The sequence below is a fragment of the Vipera ursinii genome, assembly GCF_947247035.1.
Source record: "Vipera ursinii genome assembly, chromosome: 7".
In the NCBI taxonomy this organism is placed as follows: Eukaryota; Metazoa; Chordata; class Lepidosauria; order Squamata; family Viperidae; genus Vipera; species Vipera ursinii.
The window spans coordinates 38205982-38230463 of record NC_139521.1 but is presented as its reverse complement, the minus strand read 5'-3'; the positions used below and the strand labels follow the sequence as shown (position 1 = coordinate 38230463).

At 36.9% G+C, this 24482-nt stretch overlaps 1 protein-coding gene across 3 annotated transcripts in view; it reads right to left on the bottom strand.

The window, feature by feature from the left end:
• SGCZ (sarcoglycan zeta) overlaps positions 1-24482 on the bottom strand; it is a gene marked incomplete at both ends in the record, with an annotated part of 682592 nt that overhangs the window by 156362 nt on the left and 501748 nt on the right. For 2 of the 3 annotated variants that reach the window (XM_083367758.1, XM_083367760.1), the window contains one exon: positions 17842-17943. The exons of the other annotated variant lie outside the window; for it this stretch is intronic. In XM_083367758.1, the coding sequence (XP_083223884.1) occupies positions 17842-17943 (102 nt within the window). The remainder of the gene's footprint in view (positions 1-17841; positions 17944-24482) is intronic. 3 annotated transcript variants of the gene reach the window in all.

The following is a 24482-nucleotide window of genomic DNA, read 5'->3' as shown; positions in this document are numbered from 1 at the left end:
ATAGATTTTAAGATTTTTTTTAAAAAAAATCTAATGAGATCTGTCTACTGTTATGTATTCTGTCCACTATCCATAATCCACAATTGCAATCCAAGATAAACTGAGTTTGTATCTGAGATAAAAATACATTCCGATGGCTTCTTATGGGCCCAATATCCTTTTCTGAAATGGTATGATATCATCATGCTTTAAAAATATCTTAGTCAAGAAAATTCTCATTCCAGTCCCCAAGCCATGCCAGGGAAAGGAGCAGTAACATTATCAATTGTTTATCTTAGTAACAAATGAAGGCTTAATTCATTTTTAAATAATACTAAACATTTCTGATAGAAAACCTCTGTGTTGTTCACAAATCTCCTTAGTATTTATGTAGCTTTAACATAAGATTGAATCCTAATTAATAGGCAATCAAGTCAGTCATCTGGAAAATCAGTTCATACTCATTCAAGGGCCAACACAGATGTGATATAAGATACACAGAGAAATAATTATTTGATTGCATTATGGAGAGAAGAAAGTTTTGCTATCAAAATTCTATCACCAAAATTGTTCTTTTCCACGCAAAGGTAGTGTCCATTGGTACAAACAACTCATTTTGTGTACAGTATTAACTAAACATTTTAAATCATATGGAATTAAGACCATATGAGATGAATAAATTGAAACTTTAAAAGAATATTTTAAAAGGAATAAGAGCAATACAAGACAGATTTCAATTTCAGCCAGCCAGTGAATAAAGAATATTTTTTTTTAATTGTATCTCTGAAGAAATGGACCAGCTCATCTCTCCAGGATAAAATAAGATGCAGCTACTGAAGACCCTACAGATGGGACTTGTCAATTATAAAGTCAGTAGAGATGGGCAGAGACCATGGCCTTTTGAAGCTAATCAAAGGCTTGGACAGATTTAGATCTGAAAAGACCATTTTAATTGAGACAACAGCCCTGTGGGAATAATCTCTTCTCTATATATTTCTTTTCTATTCAGAATCAGAATTTCTCTTGGTACTATTAAAGCAGCAAACAAAGAACTATCAGAAGTCCATCTACATCTTTCCTGCATCATTATGTCTTTCTGTCAATAGTGTAGCTGTGCTGTTGAACTCTGAAGTGTATGACTGTCTCCATTCTCTCCCAGGAGTCACCAATATATATCAATGGGTCAGTTAATCTATTCTAACATCTTAGCCCTAATATTCACAGAGCTGATATCACTGATATTGGGTTACTTCATTCTGTAAATGACTGAACCCTAAATATTAAAAACTAACAAAAATTAACCCTCCTTTAGCATCTACTTTCTAATACGCAGCCTGTAGTCTAAAATAGTACAAGTTAAATCTTTATCTGTCTCCCTAATCAACCAAAGAAAGGCTGCAGTTGAGCAATATTATAACTGCCTCCATCCACAGGTGAACTGTATGAATAATGAATATCGAAAGAGGCTTTTCAATGACTTGATTATCTTCTATTTTCTGCTTCATTCTCAGGAGCTCTGAAAGCCTATTAATCAGACATTAACTAGAATATTTGAAGAAAAGAATCTTTGTAATTTCAGTATGATATTTACCATAAATGAAGATGGTAAGACAAATTCCTTCTAGCAAAGTTCTATTACAGTACAAAATAAAACACCATAAAAATATAACAATATAGTACCCAATTTACTACTAAAGCACACTACCCAAAGGGCTTACACTACAATTATGTATTAGCTATTATAATGTATTACCCATCCCTTTATAACTTTCAGATCAGACAATATTTCTTTTAATATTTTGATTGTTCTGTTCACTTTTAACTATTTCCTTTGTCCATATGTAATTGTGAAAAAAACATTAAATTTGTACACCACATACATTTCTAAACTCATCTCCCTTTTCCATTCTCACATCTGCACCTATAGGTTCATTAAATTATATATATAATACAAGTGACCTTCCACTTATGACGAGAATTGACCCCAAAATTTATATTGCTAAGTGAGACAGTTGTTAAGTAAATTTTGCCTCCTTTTATGAACTTTCTTGCCACAGTTGTTAAGTAAATCACTGCAATCGTAACATGGTTGTTAAGTGAATCTGGCTTCCCTATTGACTTTGCTTGTCAGAAAGTTGCAACCATCATAAATATGAGTCAGTTGCCAAATGTCTGAACTTGGGTTATGTGAACATGGGAATGCTGCTATGGTCGTAAGTGTGAAAAAAAAATGCTCATAAGTTACATTTTTCAGTGCCATTGTCATTTCAAATGGTCACTAAATGAACTGTGGTAAGTTGAGGACTACCTGTATTAGCTATATGTCACCAAAATATTTGTTTCAGTCATCCTTTTTATTCCTGCTAGTATTCATATTCTTTTTATCCAAGGATACAGACAGACAGAATGTCTCACTTAAGGACAACTGCTAGATATGAATGAGTTGCCTATTATTAAAAATAGTAGATGTTGTCCTTCCTCGAAATGATGAAGTGCTGAAGCCACACAATGCTTTGAGGAACCACTGAAAACAGATAGTTTTGTGAACAAATAATTATGTTTAGTACAGTTAAAACAATTTGCTTGTGCCACTGCCCATAAGCATGCACTCTTGCAAATCTTTGGCAAGCAGAATTCGCAATACGGTTTTCTTCCAAATAAGAAACATTTTAACTTACCCTTAGAATAGCTCTTGTTCCCTGACTTTTACTCAGTGGGATTAGTGAAGTGAGTTTGTTTCCAAAGTGGGGAAAAAATCCAAATCTATGTTTTATGTAAAGATGCACATTAAAAACAAGCTATTCACTTTATATTGCATAAAGTAGTAAAAATATGTGGAAAACTGCAGGTTTAATTCTCCTCCTCCTCCTCCCAGCAAAATCTGACAAATTACATGAATGTTGGAAGTGCATAATATAATTTTTATTTTTGTTTTACATCCAAATGCAAATTTAGAGACAATCATGGGGAAGACTGCTGACCTGACAGTTGTGCAGAAAACCATCATTGACACCCTCCATAAGGAGGGAAAGCCTCAAAAGGTAATTGCAAAAGAAGTTGGATGTTCCCAAAGTGTTGTATCAAAGCACATTAATAGAAAGTAATGTGGAAGGGAAAAGTGTGGAAGAAAAAGGTGCACAAGGAGCAGGGATGACCGCAGCCTGGAGAGGATTGTCAGGAAAAGGCCATTCAAAAGTGTTGGGGACTTTCACAAGGAGTGGACTGAGGCTGGAGTCAGTGCAACAAGAGCCACCACACACAGACGGATCCTGGACATGGGCTTCAAATGTCGTATTCTTCTTGTCAAGCTGCTCCTGAACAACAAACAACGTCAGAAGCGTCTTACTTGGGCTAAAGAAAAACAGACCTGGTCTGTTGCTCAATGGTCCAAAGTCCTCTTTTCTGATGAGAGCAACTTTTGCATCTCATTTGGAAACCAAGGACCCAGAGTCTGGAGCAAGAATGGAGAGGCACACACTGCAAGATGCTTGAAGTCCAGTGTGAAGTTTCCACAGTCTGTGTTGATTTGGGGAGCCATGTTATCTGCTGGTGTTGGTCCACTGTGCTTCATTAAATCCAGGGTCAATGCAGCCATCTACCAGGAGATTTTGGAGCACTTCATGCTTCCTTCCACAGACGAGCTTTATGGGGATGCTGACTTCATTTTCCAGCAGGACTTGGCACCTGCCCACACTGCCAAAAGCACCAAAATCTGGTTCAATGACCATGGGATTACTGTGCTTGATTGGCCAGCAAACTCGCCTGACCTGAACCCCATAGAGAATCTATGGGGCATTGCCAAGAGAAAGATGAGAGACATGAGACCAAACAATGCAGAAGAGCTGAAGGCTGCTATTGAAGCATCCTGGTCTTCCATAACACCTCAGCAGTGCCACAGGCTGATAGCTTCCATGCCACGCCGCATTGAGGCAGTAATTGCTGCAAAAGGGGCCCAAACCACGTACTGAGTACATATGCATGCTTATACTTTTCAGAGGTCCGATATTGTTCTATGTACACTCCTTGTTTTATTGATTGCATGTAATATTCTAATTTTCTGAGATTGTGGATTTGGGGTTTTCATGAGCTGTATGCCATAATTATTACAATTATGACAAATCACGGCTTGAACTATCTTGCTTTGCATGTAATGAGTCTATCTCATATATTAGTTTCCCCTTTTAAGTTGCATTACTGAAATAAATGAACTTTTGCATGATATTCTAATTTTTCAAGTTTCACCTGTAAAACGAACAACTCCTGATTGGTTACTATCCTAACTAGACTGTTCTCAAAATGGATAAAAAATTTGTTGTGTCTCCCCATTGAAAATAAAGTATGATATACCGAATCTTTATAAAGGGCAATAGGTAGAAGCCATATTTTGGAGTCCTTGGTAATTTCTGAGATGTTGCTGATGTTTCATTACCCAACTAAGTAATATCATTAGTGTGGGGCTTGCTTTGTGTTTATATGCAATAGCTTGCTCTACCACTGTTGCTGGAGTCTGGTTTTCTCCCTAATTAGGGTTTCGTGTTAATTCCTACTCAATCTGAGTGTTGATTGGTGAAGAGGATGTGTTCTGGTCTTTTGCTTTCCTTTTTAGCTCTTTTATTGTCTCTTTTGAATGGTAAGTGTCATTTTCGTCTACGTATGTCTATTGATGACTGATTTTTCTGAATGCCAAGTTTCCTGGAATTTCCTAGCATGTTTGATTTTAGCTTGGTCACAATTTCCCAATTGAAACTATGATTGAGATGTGTTGTGAGATCAAGCACCAAGGACTCCAGTGTTCAATATTGAGTTACATATACACTTTTAGATTAGAAACCATATTCTTATTCTATGCTGCCACTCCATAACCTGCATCTTTCTTCCAAACACCCACTCATAAATTTAACATATTAACTTTTTGAATGCAGATAACTGGCATGAAGTTTTTATCCACTATTTAATATTTTTGAAAAAAAATGTTTACCCTTCCTGGCAAATGCCTAGCAGCTTCATAAACTCAGGGTTTGTCCAAATACTTGAATAATAAAAGACTGGGGTTTTTTCTGGTCTTAGTAAAGGGAACCTAATTAACAAACTAGGATGTCTGCAGTAGGAGTTATTATTTTTTTTAAATGCTGACACAAGTACTAGAAATTCTTTTTTTTTATTGAAAAGTTTTAAAATACAATTTACCTTTAAAAATCCCCCCTTCCCCCTCCCTCCTCCCCCCTCCCTACCTCCCCCCCTCCCCCCCTCCCCCCCCGACTTCCCACAGCTAAATACAAGGTATATATATAAAAAGCAATCATAAACAATCATATACTAACAATTATAAACTCTAAAATCCATCACTCTCTAGCTTATATAGGATAAAACAAACCTTAATAATATTGAATATGTATAAAAAAAACTAAGATAAAAAAAGAAAAAACAACGAAAGAAGACTTATTCAAATGCTACATAAAACTTCTTAACCCTATACTTGTTCTGGATAAAATCAATCCATTTTCTCCATTCCATGATATAGCGTTCTTGCGAATGATCTTTCAAATAGGCCGAAATCTTCGCCATCTCTGCCAGGTCGGAAACCTTTAAAGTCCACTCCTCTATGGTCGGCAGTTCCTCTTTCTTCCAATATTGGCCTATCAAAAGTCTTGCCGCCGTAATTAAGTTCAGCATCAACTTAATGTCCACAACTGTAGCGTCTGCAATTATTCCCAACAAAAAAAGTTGCGGACAAAACTTTATCCTCTGTTTAAAAATCTTCTGCATATTCCACCAAACTTTTATCCAAAAAACCTTAACCTTCTTACATGTCCACCATATATGAAAATATGTTGCATCTTCATCACCACACCTCCAACATTTAGGCTGATAATTTGGATACATACTTGCAAGCTTTTTAGGATCTAAATGCCATCTATAAAACATTTTATAAAAGTTCTCTCTTAGATTTTGAGCTTGAGTAAATTTTACGTTCCTCACCCAAATCTTTTCCCACGTGTCCATTGTGATAACTTCCTGGATATTTTGGGCCCATTTTATCATACAATCCTTAACAAGCTCTGTTTCTGAGTCAATCTCTATCAATGCAAGATATATCCGTTTGATATGTGCTGGTCCCTGATTCCTAATTTGCTTTATCAAATTTTCATCAGTCATTGTAAATCCATTTTTCTGGTCTTCTTTCCACCTGGCCCGTAACTGAGTATATTGAAACCAATTTTGAACAACCTTCTCTTCTCGCAAGAGGCTATATGATTTCAAACACCAAACAATTTTTTCCAAACTGAGAATCTCCTTGTACGTAGTCAGATCATGTTTAAAGCCAGCATGTATATTTTCTATTGCGTGTTTTGGAATTGCCCACAATGGTATCTTGCAACTTAACTTATGTCTATACTTCTTCCAAACTCTCAGCAATGCCTGTCTTAAAATATGCACCCTAAACACATTGTCTACCTTCTTATCATACAACAAATATGCATGCCAGCCAAACAACAAATCGTGGCCCTCAAGATTTAATAACCTCCCTTGCGTCAAATTAATCCAGTCACTTATTCCTACTAATGCAGCAGCTTCATAATATAATTTAAAATTAGGCAATTTAAGGCCACCTCTCTCACGAGTATCCTGCATAATCTTAAGTTTAACTCGTGGTTTTTTCCCTGCCCACACAAATTTATTGATACCTCGCTGCCATTCCTCCAGATTAGAATCTTTCTTAAGAATCGGTATCATTTGAAATAAAAATAAAAATTTAGGCAGGACATTCATTTTTACTGCTGCAATCCGTCCCAACAAAGACAATTGCAATTTTTCCCAACTCTCCAATTCTTTTTGAATTTTCCCCCATAGTTTTTCATAATTATTTTTATATAGCTTTGTATTAGAGGGCAACAAAATCACCCCCAAATATTTAACCCTTTTAACAATCTCAAATCCAGTTAATCCTTCTAAAAGGGCCTTTTGCGGTGTTGTCATATTTTTGGCCAAAATTTTTGTTTTTTGTACATTAACCTTAAATCCAGAAACCTTCCCATATTGTGTTATTATCTCCATCAGGTCCACAACAGAGTTCTCTGGCTGGGTCACTGTAACAACCAGATCATCTGCGAATGCTCTCAATCTGTAGTCCTGATCTCCAATTTGAATCCCCTTAATTTTTTCCGAATTCCGAATTTTAACCAATAATATCTCTAATGTTAACACAAATAACAAGGGCGATAACGGACACCCTTGCCTTGTGCCCTTCTCAATATTACATACTTCTGTCAAGCTATTATTAACTATAATTCGGGCAGTTTGTTTTTGATATAATGCCCTAATCGGTTGTAAAAAATTTTCCCCAAAATCCATTTTATCTAAAACTTTCAACAAAAATTTCCAATTCAATTGATCAAAAGCTTTTTCAGCATCTAAAAAAATTAGCACCGCAGCAATCTGGTTGTTCCTTTCCAAAAACTCTAACACATCAACTATATGCCTCACATTATTTTTCATTTGCCTACCACTAATGAACCCTGTTTGATCCCCATGAATCACCTGTTGCAGAACCCTCATCAGTCTATTAGCCAAAACCTTAGCAAATATCTTGTAATCTGTGTTTAAAATCGATATCGGTCTATAATTTTTAACTTGAGTAGCATCTTGGTCTTCCTTCGGAATCAAAGAGATAAAAGTTCTCCAAGACGGTGGCACCTTTCCCCCCTCTGGATTGTCTGGAACAGTTCCTTTAACGGTTTTATCATTTCTAATTGTAAATTTTTGTAATAGGCCGCAGTCAAGCCATCCGTACCTGGTGCTTTATCCACCTTCAATTCCTTAATTGCTGTAAAAATTTCTTCTTCTGTGATCAGTTGATTAATCCCTTCTTTTTGTACTTGCGTAAGAACCGGGATGCTAGCATTTTCAAAATATATATCAATATCTTTTTCATTAATTTTCTCCTTAGCATATAATTTAGAATAAAAATCCAGAAAAGCGTCCTTGATAAAGTCCTGTTGAAACACAACCCTTCCTTTATGCTCAATCTTGTCTATATTAGAAGCCCTTTGTTTTTTCCTCAATCTATAAGCTAACCATCTACCTGGTTTATTAGCGTTGCAAAAAGTATTATGCCTGGCAAACCGCAGATTGGTTGCCACTTGGTCGGCCATTAATTTATCAAACTGTCCTCTTAACAATTTAATAGCCTCCTTAGTCTTCACATCCTCTGAGTTCAAAATCAAAGCCTTTTCTTTTTCCTTTATTTCATTCTCCAGTTCTTTCCTCCTAGCTTCCACAGCACGTCTATGTTTATTGTTCATATATATCAACACACCTCTCATGTATGCCTTGCTAGCATCCCACACCATATCCATAGAAGTACCTTTATTCATATTAATTTCAAAAAAATCCTTCATCCGCTGTTTGCATTCTTCCACATTTCTCTGATTTCTAAACAAATTCTCATTTACGCGCCACGAGCGCCTGTCTCTTTTCTGCAAGTACTAGAAATTCTTCTTTCCCATTTCTGAGCTTGATAGTTAATTGGATTATCCAGCAATCTTTACAGCTAAATGGTATCCAGGATTTTTAAGAAGAGATTTAAATTATTTGGCATCAATAGCACCCTCAGAAACAATCAAGATAATAGATGCCACCAATTTCGCTGTTATTGATTAAGTGTTTGGTTCCTATCTTTTGTTCAGACTATACAATTAAAGCAGAATAACATAGCTTTTTTCCCACAGTTTAGCAGTATAGATAGTTACAAATTTTTGTCCTGTAACTTTTACTATGGTCTAAGGCAGGGGTCAGCAACCTGAAACAATGAAAGAGCCACTCAGAACCGGTTCCCTCACAAAAGGAAAAACTGGGAGCCGCAAAAAATGTGTGCACATGCGCATACATGTGGGCATGCGCAGAACAGGGTTTGACTGAAGAGTGGAGCCAAGGCGAAATATGCACCTACCCTGCATATTTGAATTGATTGGTTGAACTTTTTTAGTCCCACTTTTTTTTTTTGGACTGCACATGGCAGGGGACTGGGAGCCGCAGGAGACGGCTGAAAGAGCCGCATGCGGCTCCGGAGCTGCGGGTTGCAGACCTGTGGTTTAAGGCCTTCCAAATCTTGGATCTTTTCTGAGGAACAATATTAATGATTGTAAAAAATATTTTGTTTAGTCTGCATTTTTAAAAACTTATCAGTTAATTTGTACTTTCTGGGCTACTATGTGCTAGTATTTCTTATATACTCTATTTCAGTTTTCTTAGTTTTCAAAACCAACCATGAAAGCTCAGAGTATGTACTTGAAAATGTTTATGAACAGCATATTTCAGGAGAAAATATATATATGTTTGTGTTGCATCAAAACATGCATGTGTTATCTTGGCTGGCATAAAGTACAAACAAAGACATAAAGTGCTTAATTAAAATTAATGTATTGCTTTTTTCTATTTTTGAATTTCTGATTAATGTTTTCTTCTATAATACATTTCCATACTTTTCGTTAGCCCTATAATATAATCAGCTTCATTATTGGCCATGAGATAAATACTTCCTATAGGGAATGTATCATTAGCAATAGTAGTCAGTTCTATTCTGAGAAAGCTAAGAGGCCTTTCAAAGAATTATTACATATGCAGATTCAGAAAAGCAAGGCACAGAAATTGTTCACATTAGATTTAATATTTATTTTATAAAGTTAAAGAAAATGGGAGAAGGAAAAATCCAAGTCTAAACTGAAAATGATGTGGTTAGAATGATATAGTTTTGGAAATGGATGACTGCAGTGAGGGATAAAGAAACAAGGACAGCATCATGAATTACCCAGCCCTATGGAACTCAGCCAACATAATTTTGTGGCAGATACTATAAAGCTCTCCATAAAAATATGAATGTGTGGTCCCTCAAATGCATCTGTGATTAAGACAATATTAAACAGAGTACACTGACAAGCATCTAGCCCAAAAAAGTTGTACCTGATCCAGCTGAGTATTCTACTAATATGTAGGATTTTGTTTTACAGGATTAATAAAATCCAGAGAGCTAAATGGGGAAAAAATCTGTCTTCACTAGATGAAAATGCTGTTTAATGATAGGATTATTAAAAATTCGAAGATCTCATTAGGCCTATGATGAAATATATTCAGAAGGAATCATACTCAAGAGGACATTTTAGGGTGAACAATGTATACTCTTCCCAGGTTTGCAAAGCTTCAAATAGCATGGGGAAATATAAAAGATACAAAGAACAATAACTGTAAGGTTATGTTTTCTTTACCCCTTTTGAGGCATAACTAGGAAACTCCACAATTATCGCCAAAATAAAAGCATACCACAATCCAACTCAGAACACAAATTCTGGTCAATAAGCCTGCTAAATAATCCATGGTCATAAATCAACTTTTTTAGAATTCATGATTGATTTAAATCACAACAGAATTTCAGCATATAGGAACAAATAAAGCAGTATCTTATCTGGACTATTCAATTGCTTCTGCTTGGACTGTCCTGTTAATAGAAGCACTAGTTTATAATAAAACAGATGTTCAAATAAAGTTTCCCAAATATGAAAATTTTGCAAACAAAAAATGTTTTCTATTAATGAATGAATATCTGCTATAACCAAAGGCCAGATATAAAAGGTAATATCTGGCTTTAGCTATAATAGATTCATTCATTCATTCATTCTATAAATAGTAAGTATCACTATCCTGCTAAACTTGACAGATTTTGAAAAAAGAAACCCTAAGGTTTGCATGTAGTTACTCCCTGGTTGAGAGACTACCATATCAGATTAGATTTCATACAGTATTTGGAAAAACAACCCAGTCACGAAGGGCAATTATTTCTATATGATTGCCAAGAAAACTTGGACATATCACCAGGAGATAGTTATTGGCTGATAATCTATCTCCTAATCCAGAGATACTCAAAGTGGTCAACATTAACCTATTAGTGGTTAATAGGTTTATCCATTATTATTGTTATTATTATTCATTAGTGCTATTAATTAAAGCAGTATTTATTAAATTAAGTTCTTTAAGCACATTTGGGTTAGAAAATTGCATTACAAGATTTCAAGAAGTACTAAGTAAGATTCCTGTACAAATCCACTCTGATCTTTGAGAAAGAGTGAATGAGCATGAGAATAATACATGCACAAGATCAGATTTCTGATGTTGGAAGAGTTCCATAAAATTATCTTCGTAATTGGCACGCAGTGCAAGTACTGTTATTATATTATTTCATAACAAAGAATGTTATGCTGATAACTAAGCTGGAAAATCTGCATTTTCCCATGATATATAATTTAAATATATAATATATATAATTTTGATATATTTCTCCCAAATCGATAACATGTCTTTTGGGAGGGCTATTAATTTAGAACATCATTCTATTTATAATCAATTGACAAAATGAATTACACACATACAATATATATTGCTACACCAACAGTTTTGTGAGTTTTTAATATGGACTTATTAAATAATGATCTTCTTTTTTAAAAAAAAAATACAGTATAATATTATGCCAGCTTTCATATTTGGCTAACTTTTTTTCTAGTTGAAAGGCATTCAACAGAAGCTTTGAAAACTTTATATGCTTATGGTCTAATTACAAGTAACATATTCTGTCCATAATATATACTGTATGTCATAACATCTAATTTATGATAAACGTTGAATTTCATCTGTCATACACAGTTTGTGAATACCAAAGATAGGCAGATACACATGAACAGACCTGCAATTACATACACTGTAACTAAATAATCATATATATTTATCAATGTAGCCATGCATTCAGATGGGTTAACAGAAATAAAGCTTTCTGAGATCTATAAGTAAATACTGAAATGCTGCTTATGTTGCTGGCTAAATTCACCAGCGTTGATTCATAAATCTATCTAGGATTGACAGTGTTTTAAGTAGAAGATGATACCTGATTGCATTCCAAATTTTTCATGACATAAGGAACCAAAGAGATATGCAAAATTATACAAAGAAATTTGATTAAAAAAACCACCCAGGAACTGGAAATATTTGTTTGTAATGCTGATGATGGCAGTTATTGTTAGGATATTAAAGGCAAGTATACAGTGACCACTGTTTGATTTCTTTAGCTGCATGGAGTTGATTTCTGTTCTTGATAAATTATATTTTTCAGTATTATCAGAAGAAAATAGGGAAACTTGGGTGAAAGATGACTCAAGAGCAAATCTGGATATCTCTCTCTCTCTCTCTCTCTCTCTCTCTCCCTCCCTCCCTCCCTCCCTCCCTCCCTCCCTCCCTCTCTCCCTGTGTGGCGGGAGCCAATGAATTAAATGCCTGTCTATGTTATAACAGTTCAGGTATTGTTGAGTTGTGCCATTGTGCTTGAATAGACATTTTTGACTGATTTCTTTTGCATTCCTAACAGAGTTATAATCAGAGCGGGGAGCATAAGATAAGAAGAAAAGGTGTAAACATGGCAGTGCTTTTCAATACCTTTTTTTTGGGTGGGGGAAAGGCTTTTAAACAAAGAAGCTGTCGCTTATTACTACCAATTTAGCTTTGTGTGCTATGCATTAATTTTGTTGCCCAAAAATAATGCAAAACATATACAAATTCAGCTATGGTAGGGAAATATTTTTAGCTTAATTTTCCTTTTCCAGCATTTTATTTTTATAGCTTTTTCATTGTCCAATGCATCACTTTCACTTCACATCTGTCCTGATATAGAATATACTTTTTTAAAATCTTTTATTCTTGGAATTTGCCTGATCATGTACATAAACTTATGGGCAAAAGTGATCAAGCTTTATTTCACTTACAGTATTCTTCTTTCCCCTTACTAAAGCAGTAATTTAATCCCCACTTGGATATACAGTAGACTCAAGGGGGACACATTCCTCATTCAAATATATTCTCCATTTTCCAAAGAAGTCTAATTATATGGAGACTCATTTAAATACTCATAAAATAAAAAAAAATTCTGTTGAGGTCATGCATGCAACTATAAACATTTGATCAAGCAGCACATCATAGCTATGGCATTTGCATTTTCTAAATACACTCAAGTGACCTCATTACTGAAGATTTACTTAAAGATTATGCTTCATTAGTGCCCCTTAAGGAAAAAAAATGTCTGAACAATTTCTTTGCACATAGGCAGAATTAAGAGGAAACATCAAACTATCTGTGAGCACAAAATATTGCCCATTGTTATTTATTAAAGACCTAATAAAGACCAGCAGACAGTAGCACATTTTGCATGCCCCGTTATCTTTGAAGACACTTAACAATGATCATTTTAGCATTTGCCACTGGATTTTAAATAAGATTATAACCAAATAATGGCACACCATTCTCTTTCTTTCACATAAATACATAATCTGTGCAACTGAGATATAGGCATATATAGTACATATGCAGAGGAACCAAACAATCTAAAAGTCTTCCATGCTTGCTCAATTGTTTATCAATAAACATATTGTTAAGGAAGCAATGTAGAAAACTGTCCCATGTTTTTCTTGCTATATCTCTTTACATTTTATACAGAAATTATATCCAACAGAGAAATTTCAATAAACAAACTTTTCAGTGCATTAAGAAGGATGGACATTCTTGTCAAGAAAATAACTTTACCTGAATAATATCCTGTAAAAACTGTACTCAATTAATTCCAGGGAGCTAGACAATCAGTGCTTATTGTAGATTATTTTGGCAGAGACAAATTTTAAAATAGCACTTGACAACTTCAGTACAACTATGCATATTAAAATTCTCTACACTTCATTGATTCTAAACATTTTCACATCACTCCTTGATTAATGGTTAGCAATGATATGCTACAAAGAACTCAAGAAGTGACAGGATGTAGAAAAAAGAATTCACACATCAAGTTTTCTAAAAATGTACCTTTGACTACTTCATCCTTGTCTTGTTTATTTCAGTTATTAGGTGGCATAGCCTTATTTAAATGATTAAACAATTTGATATTAAACGATAATATGATGAATTGAGTTTCCTTTTTGTCTGATTAAATTTTTAAATCTCTTTCTGGTTTTGTTTAAAACAATTTTATATAAAGCTAGATATTGGCAATTTCAGTCTAAGAACTGCTCTTGGCTAAATATAAGCTTCTTGGAACAGATGTTTTAGTAAGAGCTACCTCTTCCTTCACTTGGCCAGTTGCCTGTGGTAGAAAGAGAAAATGTGTGTATGTGTGAGTGAGAGAAAGAGGCTGACAGAAAGAGAGGAAAAGTTGTCAATGCTGCTAACATCAGATGGTCTTGTTTTGACAACAGGTAGAAATGCAGCCATTTTCCTCTGTTGCTTTTTGAGTTAGTTGATGTTAAGAGGGAGAATGTGGATGAGAGTCCAGCTAGTCATAACAATAATCTCAGCTGTGGGAACCCAAGGTCATTGGGTCCAGAGTTGATAGAGTTTTGGCAGGCTGGAGAGTTAGGGAGAAAGCCCGTGCTTCAAGCTAATTGGGGAATGTGATTTATGACTGTTTATTGGAGGAGGGAATTGTGCTTTGTTACTTTGTACCCAGGGGATGGGAATTTAGTTTTTTGTTTCAGCTATGTAGTGCCGGTACTTTGTTTCTCGAATAAAATATTCTTTAAGGTAAACAATCCTCAAAGTTCTTTTGAAGAGGTTCATCTGTCAGACAAAAGGCTGCTCTAGAAAGTGAATATATTTTGCTTCTGGTCACATTGTCTTCTTGCTTCAAAACCACCCAAATTTTTCCAGTTCACAGATCATGAAATTTCAGATTGTTCATCATTTCCCAACATTCATTATATGAAAGTAATTTAATAAATATTTTTATTTATTAAATTATTAAATTACATAAAAATATTTCTTGAGTAAGAAATACGAAGAATGACAATCACTGCAATGGAGTTTGGACTGGAGAAAGATGCCACCCTAACCATCAACAGGGGACAAATAGAGAAAACTGAAGACATTCCAAAATGCCCTATGGAAATAAAATCAAGAGTCTGGATGAAGACCACTACAAATACCTGGACATTCTTCAAGCTGACAACATCAAGCACACTAAAGTCAAGAAGAAGGTTAGAAATAAGAGTGAAGAAGATCATAAAATCCAATTCAATGAAGGAAATATTATCAAGGCAACTTGGGAAATCTCAGTCATTAGATACACAGCTGGATTAGTGGACTATTAAGAAGAACTAAAGGTTCTGATAGGAACTAAAGAAGAACTAATAGGTCTGATAGAAAAACCAGAAGAAAAGAACAAAAAGGTCTGATACAAAACCCAGAAAAATAATGACAGTGAATCATGCCCTTGAGCCATGCACTAATGATGACTCTATATAAAAAGGAAAAATAGGTGGCTGTGGAATATTGCAAGCACACTAGACAACTGAAGAAAAAAAAGAGCATTGGATGAATATTGAAGAATAGTGAAGAAGACACACTGAAGCTCTTATACCACAAATGCTTATTGAGACCTGGAGAGACCAAACTGGCCTATAAGAAAGGTCAAATGAAGAAAATAAGGGACATGGCAAAGTAAAGCATCACATGGCCTGTACATTAAAAAAAAGCAGGCAAAGCAGATAACCACAAAAACTGGCAATAGCTAAGAATGGCAAAATTGAAGAATGATACATAGGAGCTAAATCTGGGTGCATAATACTAAGTCTTAAGAATGAAACCATCCAGAACTGAGAAGAAAGCAACACACAACAAACCCTGCAACTGCAAAGAAGCTGAAGAAACAGTGAGCCATCTAGTTATCTGCTGCAAGAAGATTGAACAAACTGACTACAATGGCATGGCAAAGTAACCACAATGGTGCATTGGAAGTTCTGCAAGAAACTCATTTGCCTGCAAGCAAGAACTGGTGAGACCTCAAAATAGCCAAAGTCATACAAAATGAAGAAGCTAAAGTGCTCTGGAAAGTACCAATAGTAATAGGCACTGTGGGTGCAATCCCCAAACATCTGGAGCGTCACATGAATACCATCAGCACTGACAAAATCATCACCAGTCAATTGCAAAAGGCAGATTACTTGGAACAGCTAACATCACCAAACAATATCTACCTATCTCAGATCCTTAGGAAGGACTCAAGAGATTAATAAAAATGAAAAATCCAGTCTAAACATCTAGCTGACTGTGTGACCAACCATAACAATGTGTGCATGCTTGCTGCCTCCCCTCTCCCAACTGGTCAGTGAGAGAAACCCAGTCTGGAATGGGATAGATTGTGCGTGAATGGGGTTGGAGATGAGGGAGAGCTCCTGGCACTGAGAACTAATGCTGAAATGCCGCAGGAGCGTGTTTCCTCACTTTCTCCTGATTGGGTGATTGGGCTTGGATTCACAAGCCAGTATATACACGACCATGAATGTGGGAGAGCTTGGAAGTGATGGGAACAGGCTATAAAATTCCAATGGGTAGAGGAAAATACAGTGAGAGTCAACATGTGGGCCACACTCAGGGAACAAGCCACAGATATATTGTTTCTATGGCATGTTCTAGTTTCTCAAATTCAGCTCCAGGCCCTGATTCACACAACTATTTGTTAATTTTCTTTTTAACCATGCCGTAAAACATACTGTGAATGTTCTAAATGCTTTCTAATTGTAAAGCATGTCCAGACTGTAGCAAGATTTAATTGCAACAAACCAACAAGTAACTGTGCATAATATGTAGAAAGTGTGAGCAATAGAAAAAGTTGTGAATTGAAATCCAAGTCATCTAGCAGATATTAAGGCACAGAGCCCATGACTACAAGGATATACATCCTGGGAAGGAAATGAATTGCAATCCATAGAGATGGTTTCGTCTTGATCAGTTTGTCCGTATTATATACTCATCTTTTAAAAGTAATGATTGATAAAATGATTTGCCTGCTAGACTCTTGTATATTCAGATTGTTCCAATTTTCACCACTGAAATTAGCATCATTTTTTTTTCCATAAAGGAAGAATACTAATAAACTTGTCTGCTATTCTTGTATGAAGAATGATCCTTGCTAGGGTGCTAGTATCACCACTACTATTATTAACATTTATATCTGCTTTTGTTTATATAAGCACTCCCATTATCCCATAAACAATAAAATTAAATATAAAACAAGCTTCACCACAAGACTATCCTGTGTTCCAAATATATCAACTTTCTGTGACTGCAAAATGTTGCTTTGGAATCAGTCTCTTCCTAACATTGAACCATATACAGTATACATCTCATCTACTGTTGAGTTACAATCTTAAAAAAAGAGAAAACATTTTTTGAATACTGATTTACAGAAGTCAATTATGTATTTCTGTATGCATCTGTGTTATAAGAACTGTAAATGTATGTATGCATCTGTGTTATAAGAACTGTAAAATCAAATAAATGAATATCTTTACAAGACTACAAGTAAACAGGCCTCACTCTCTGTGCTTTTCAGAACTGATATTCAATTATATTTGTAAACTAGATTTATATGAAATTCTAAACTAGGAAAAAAGGTTGTATTTCACCATTGGAAAGAAGAAAGAAGCCACATTTTGAAATGAAAGTTTCCAAGCTGGATTGAATCTACACTGTTCATTTTTTCATCTTTATCACTCTAAGAAACATGTTTGAAACATGGGAACAAATGCATCAACACTCATGTGAGAAATGTTGTAAAGCAACTTTCCCAGAACCATGATTTCCATTGTGTGCTGACTATAAGTCTAATTCTGTCTAAAGAATTGGCAGTCACATGAAAATTAAATTTTGTGGTAGATTAGTTTATAAACCCCTATTCAAAAACACCTTGTTGTAGATACTAGCCTGTGTATCAGTTTATTCTTTTGAACTAAAATCTTTCATTTTTTTAATGGTGATTTTAGCAAAACAGATGATGGAACCTACCTTTCGGGAATGGATTTCTTTCACGTACAATGGAAGTAGAAATTCAGATATCCCTTCAAGTCGAATTCCCTTTTTGGTGACTCTGAGATTTCCCATTCCATCCTGGAAATGATAATACACAAATGTGTCTATTCATGGCTTATTTGGGAAGCTAATCACTATAAACAATGCATTATTTTTTCTCATTAAAGTTTAAGTCTAGAAGGCTAATTTTAAAAATATTGTAGGAGAAATAAAAGCTGCTGTTTGATAACACAAGATGCAAATTGCACACTATCTATTGTTTGGTCCATTGGCTATAGAGTATAATTAAAAATCATTCAGCAGGGGAAGAAGGGACATATGTAAAACTCACCAGGCCTTAATGCAGAGGTCTTCAAACTTGGCCCTTTTATGACTCATGGACTTCAACTCCCAGAATTCCTCAGCCAGGCATGCTGGCTGAGGAATTCTGGGAATTGAAGTTCATGAGTCATAAAAGGGCCGAATTTGAAGACCCCTGCCTTAATGCAACCTCTCAGATGGATTCCCCATTGAGGCTGTGTCATCTTTCACTCTAGTAGTGACTTGGAGGAAGGTAAAAAATCAGGGCCTGAGCCCCTGCCTTCTAGTTCACTATTTAGTATATATTTATACTCAGGGCCACCATCCACCATCCACATATGAATAGAACTCTTGTACCACTTCCTATCAGAAGAACACCATTTTCCCCCCTCTATCCCTTCTTTCCTTCAAAAATAGGGTGGAATAAAAATGATTGGAGAAAGAAAATGGCCAGAGTTAGAACCTGGGAAGCCATCATCTGGCCAAGCTCCTCCTTAACTTGCTTTACAAATATCTAATTGAGAAAAGGAGGAAGAGAAAGCAGCCATTGAACCAACAACCAGGATGGGTCCAGCAGCAGTGGGGGCCCCGGCAGCCATTGAAACAACCAGGATGGGGGCCACAGCAACCAATGATGGCCCTGCCCTTCAGAGCAACCTTCAATGCGGACCCAGAGAAACTGATTTTTTCCCTCAACCAATCGCTGGGCCTATCTCTACCTGTACCCAGGTGCTATGGTCGATCTGATTGCGTCCAGCCTAGAGGGAGAAGCATTCAAATGGTTAAACAATTTATATAATGAGAAAGCACCTGAATTGGAGGACCCCCACCTTTTCTTCCTAGGGCTGAGAGAAAGATTTGAGGACTCATCCATTGCTCTCAAAGCAGAAGAACAAATTCACAAAATAAAACAACCTGGCTGGTCTGCCCTGGAGTATGTGTGGGAGTTTTGCAAGATTGCTGGTTGGATAGAGAGATGGCCTGAGCAATCCATAATTCATCATTTCACAGAAGGGTTGGATGATCACCTTTCTCAGGCATACATCTACCGAGCTTTACCTTACCAGCTGCAAGAGTGGTACAGGCAGTGGTAAAATTAGATGTCCAGCTCGCCCGCTATAAGAAGCCTCTCCCACCTGAAGCTGTGCCAAAGCCAGAACCCAAATGGCAACCAGCAACGAGGAGAAGACCTGCACAGCAGCCACTGAGAGAAAAGTCCAACTGGGCTACCCAGGAGCCCATTGCCCAGGTTAAATCCCCCACCCAGGAGGATGCTGGCCCACCAACTGGACCCGCCCCCACTCTACCCAGCTTTGACAGCAACGATGAAGGGGAGAATGACCCGATGGTGAGTTGACATGTCCCACATTTTTCATTGCCTGCTAAACTCATAAACCCTAAATCAAAGGGCACAAGTAGTCTTGAAAGTACTAGTTGATACTGGCTGCTCCTGATGCATCATTAGCCTGTCATGTGCCCTGAGACTGGGCATACGGGCTAAACCACTCTCCAAACCTGTGAGGTTTGAGCAAGCCGATGGCTCCCTAATGGAAGGGACTTTAGTCACGCAATTAACAGAGCCCTTACACCTAGAAATAGGCAAGCACTGGGAGTTTATTTGCTTCCTGGTGGCTCCAAAAATGACTGAGACTGTGATCCTAGGACTAGCCTGACTAAGCAAATGGAAGCCATTTATCTGGTGGGAGAAAGGAATTAGACCTGTGAGACTACCCATAAGGCCTGATCCCCCCATTGATTCAACAGATGTTACAGGAGATTTTAGCCCACCCAATGAACAAGCACACATGGCTGCCTTACGGGCACCAGGTGAGCTGCTCATGCCCAGTGAGTACCGGGACCTAGCAGAGGCATTTAGTGAGAAAGAATGTGATTGCCTCCTCACCGGCCCAATGATATTTCCATTGAACTGTTGCTGGGGGCCAAACTTACACAACCAAGAATGTATGCTGTCCCCCCTTGAAATGGAGGAGATGCAGCAATATGTGGATACAAACCTAGCGAGGGGATTCATCAAATGGGCCAAGTCTACTGTGGGAGCCTCTGTGTTGTTCAAAGAAAAAAAAAGATGGGTCTCTTTGTCTCTGCATGGACTATAAGGGTCTCAATGATGTGAGTATGGAAAATAAATACCCTGTCCCCTCCTGAAGGATGTACTAACCCACCTGGCAAAGGGGAGTGTCTTCACTAAATTAGACCTGAGAGAAGCATATTACTGTGTGAGAATAAGGGAGGGGGATGAGTGGAAAATGGCCTTCAGCTGCCTCTTGGGAAGCTACCAGTTCAAAGTCATGCCATTTGGACTGCAGGGGGCCCCAGCCGTATTTATGCAGTTGATTAATGAGGTCCTACATGATCAATTATACAAAGGGGTTCTGGTGTGTCTTGATGACATCCTGATATACAATATGAATATGACTGACCACATAAGACTGGTCAGAGAAGTGTTAAAGAAACTATTAAATGCCAAACTTTATGTCAAATTGTCAAAATGTGAATTTCACCAAACCTGATTAGATTATCTTGGCTATAGAATTTCCAATGAGGGCATTGAAATGGACCTAGCCAAAGTGAAAAGAATAATTGAATGGCAGCCCCCAAAGACTCACAAACAGCTCCAGAGCTTTCTAGGGTTTGCCAACTTCTACCGTCAATTTATTCCCTCTTTTGCCAAGATTGCTCTACCCCTTATAGAACTACTCAAAATGGGTAAGGGAGGGGGAAAACCGCAACCTGGCCAACCACTAACATGGGCTATGAGTTGTCAGACAGCTTTTGAGAATTTAAAAAGACTATTTGCAGCTGAACCAGTTCTAAAGCACGCCTGCCCAGGGAAGCCCTTCATAATTCAAGCTGACTCCAGTGATGCAGCAGTCGGAGCTGTATTACTGCAAAAGAATAAAAGCGGGGTCCTGCAACCTTGTGCCTACACCTCTAAGAAATTAACTGAAAGCGAGAGAAGATGAACAGTCTGGTAGAGTGTCTCAGCACCCTGAGAAGACCCTCCCTCTGCAAGCGCACTGGACGAAGGGAACTTGATGCTTATTACATTAAGTTCATGTTGGTGTAATTGCAATGCCTTTGGAAATTTTTCTTAATGTACTTCCTATAATTGGATGAAAACTGCTCTCCTAACTTCAGAATTCATTTTAAAAAAATGCTTGGATTTCTTGTGGTGTCAGTCTTTTAAAAGTGATATTGTCACAGACAGATGGAGAAAAAACATAATACTATGCAGTAGGAAATTGTTTTACGCCTATATATGTTAGAAAGAACATGAAATACAAAATATCAAAAAGGTTATGGCAATTCATTCTATGTGAAACAAGTACATTAAAATGCCATATTCTAAAAAAAATAATCATACATTCATTCATATATGAACAGCATAAACTATGACATGTTATATACAAGTTCAAAACCTGAATTATACCTTGGGTACGTAATTTCTTTATCAGTGATTGCATATCCAAATGATTGTTTAAAACAGATTTTGAATTAAAGATCGATTTATTTATTTATTTATTTTTTATTTTAATTCCATTTATATCCTGCCCTTCTCCGAAGACTCAGGGCGGCTTACAAGCTTAGCAGTAGCCTTCATTCTATGTATATGCCTGCTTATTAGGGCTTAAATACACACCCCAAGCGGCATTATTACAAAGTCAGCTTAATTGCCCCCAACAATCTGGGTCCTCATTTTACCTACCTCGGAAGGATGGAAGGCTGAGTCAACCTTGAGCCTGGTGGGATGCGAACCTGCACTAATTGCAGGCAGCTGGTGTTACTTAAAGAGGCATTAGCCCACTGCTCCACCAAGGCTCTATGATTTATCAGTCTATTCCCAGTCCATGACAGATTTTCTCAAATAATCCATTAGTCCTATTTATATATCAGTTTCATTTTATTTATCAGAATATAAATGTTCTTTTTAAGAATATTTTTGCTCTCTTTCTGCAGTTTGCTGAGGAGTGTAAGCCTACAAATACATCTTATGATGCATGCATTAGTCTCAGAACTGCAAAGCAAGGTGTTCCCTTTAGAAAAGCAGAGTCAGTGGAATCTTTGAGCATCTGTTATTTGAACTACATAGTAGACCTGTCGCCTACTAAAATAATGCTTCCAGTTGTAAGTTTGTAGTAATTCAAATATTGCTGATTGTTTCATAATGCACACATTAGCCTTCATTTACTGGGTGGTCTACACTAGTGCAGAAAGGAAAGAAGAATAACAAAGATTACTCTGTCAGTTCAATGCAATATTGAAACATGGCAAGTTTTCCTTTAGTCCCTAATTATGCATGCCAATATCAGATGTTTATTCTCTCTCCCCCCCCCTCTCTCCCTCTTAATATTGGAATGCACTATGAAAATTCCTCTGTTTAAAACATCTTGACCTGAAATTTACAGGATTGGCAGAATGATGTAAGCATGTTTGTGCTTATCAAAGGTGTTCTTCTATATGACATCTCAAGCTTGTGGAATCTTATACAACTCAAGCTGCTTATCATCACCTACACGAATTGTGACCCAGATATCTATGAGACCTTCTGCTCTAAGGGAAAGTGAAATCTGATATGAGCCTGCAGGGGGAACAAGCTGCCAGTTTGGATTTAGGAGATCCAGTGGCAGATGGGTTGTTTTCTCTGCTCTACCCTTCGTTCTCCACCCTCTGGAAGCAAGAAAGTTTATCCATCTTGCCCTTTTAGTAGACAGTTGCCACCTGGTTCTTGTGCAGGACTTTGAGGATTGTAGAGTAAGAACTGCTAAAATTAGAGTGGATTTATGTTCCTTGTTGTTTTAAATGGAGTAAGATGTTCTTATATGATGATTAGAGTCATGAGACTGAAATGGTATATAACAAAGTAACAAATAAACAAATCAATCAAACAACTAAGAATGATGAATTATTTGTATATTGGCAGCAGCCAAGAGAGTTATTACAGAACTGTGGAAAGGCAAATTGACATTTGATGCGCAGCAATGGATTGTTGACGAGTGTTTTTTCTCTTTTGTGTGAACAGATTTTCTGGCAAGGAAGATGACTTGTGAGCAATCCAGTGAAATTTTGTCAAGTTGCTTTGTGTCCAAACATACGGCTTAAGACAAGCTCTTTAATTTTCTTTTCAAAAAACTTAAATATATTATATATCCTTGTTATCACACTAATAATTAATATAATTTGTTAGTTTTTGAAATGTGCAGGAAAGGGAATATGTTTTGGTAAGGATTTTTTTTTTAACTTTCTTAAAGGAAAAAGAAAAAAAGAGCTTTTCCAAGGGCAAAAATCAGTAGTTAAAAACATTCAAAGACAGACCCCTCATTTTCTTATTAAAAATAGATTTTATAACAGAACAGGGTTTTTTCATAAACAAATATTTTTAGTTCTCATATTTTTGTTGTTAGCTGAGAAGTCATGTCCAACCCATCGCGACCCCATGGACAACCTTCTTCCAGGCCTTCCTGTCCTCTACCATCTTCTGGAGTCCATTTAAGCTCACGCCTACTGCTTTAGTGACTTCATCCAGCCACCTCATTCTCTGTCGTCCCCTTCTTCTATTGCCCTCGATCTTTCCCAGCATTAGGCTCTTCTCCAGTGAGTCCTTCCTTTCATTAGGTGGCCAAAGTATTTGAGTTTTAGCTTCAGGATCTGGCCTTCTAAAGAGCAGTCAGGGTTGATCTCCTCTAGGACTGACCGGTTTGATCGCCTTGCAGTCCAAGGGACTCGCAGGAGTCTTCTCCAGCACCACAGTTCAAAGGCCTCAATTCTTTGGCGCTCAGCCTTTCTTATGGTCCAACTTTCACTGCCATACATTGCAACTGGGAAGACCATAGCCTTGACTATACGCACTTTTGTTGACAGGGTGATGTCTCTGCTTTTTAGTGTGCTGTCTAGATTTGCCATGGCTTTCCACCCCAGGATGAAGCATCTTTTAATTTCTTGGCTACAGTCCCCATCTGCAGTGATCTTGGAGGCCAGGAAAATAAAATCTGTCACTACCTCCATTTCTTCCCAATCTATTTGCCAGGAATTGAGAGACCTGAATGCCATGATCTTGGTTTTCTTAATGTTAAGTTCCAACCCAAGTTTTGCACTTTCCTTCTTCACTCACAACAAGAGGCTCTTTAGTTCTTCTTCACTTTCTGCCATTAGTGTGGTATCATCTGCATATCTTAGGTTGTTGATATTTCTCACGGGAATCTTAATTCCAACTTTTGATTCATCCAGCCCTGCCTTTCTCATGATATGCTCTGCATATAAGTTAAACAGGCAGGGTGACAGTATACAGCCTTGCCAGA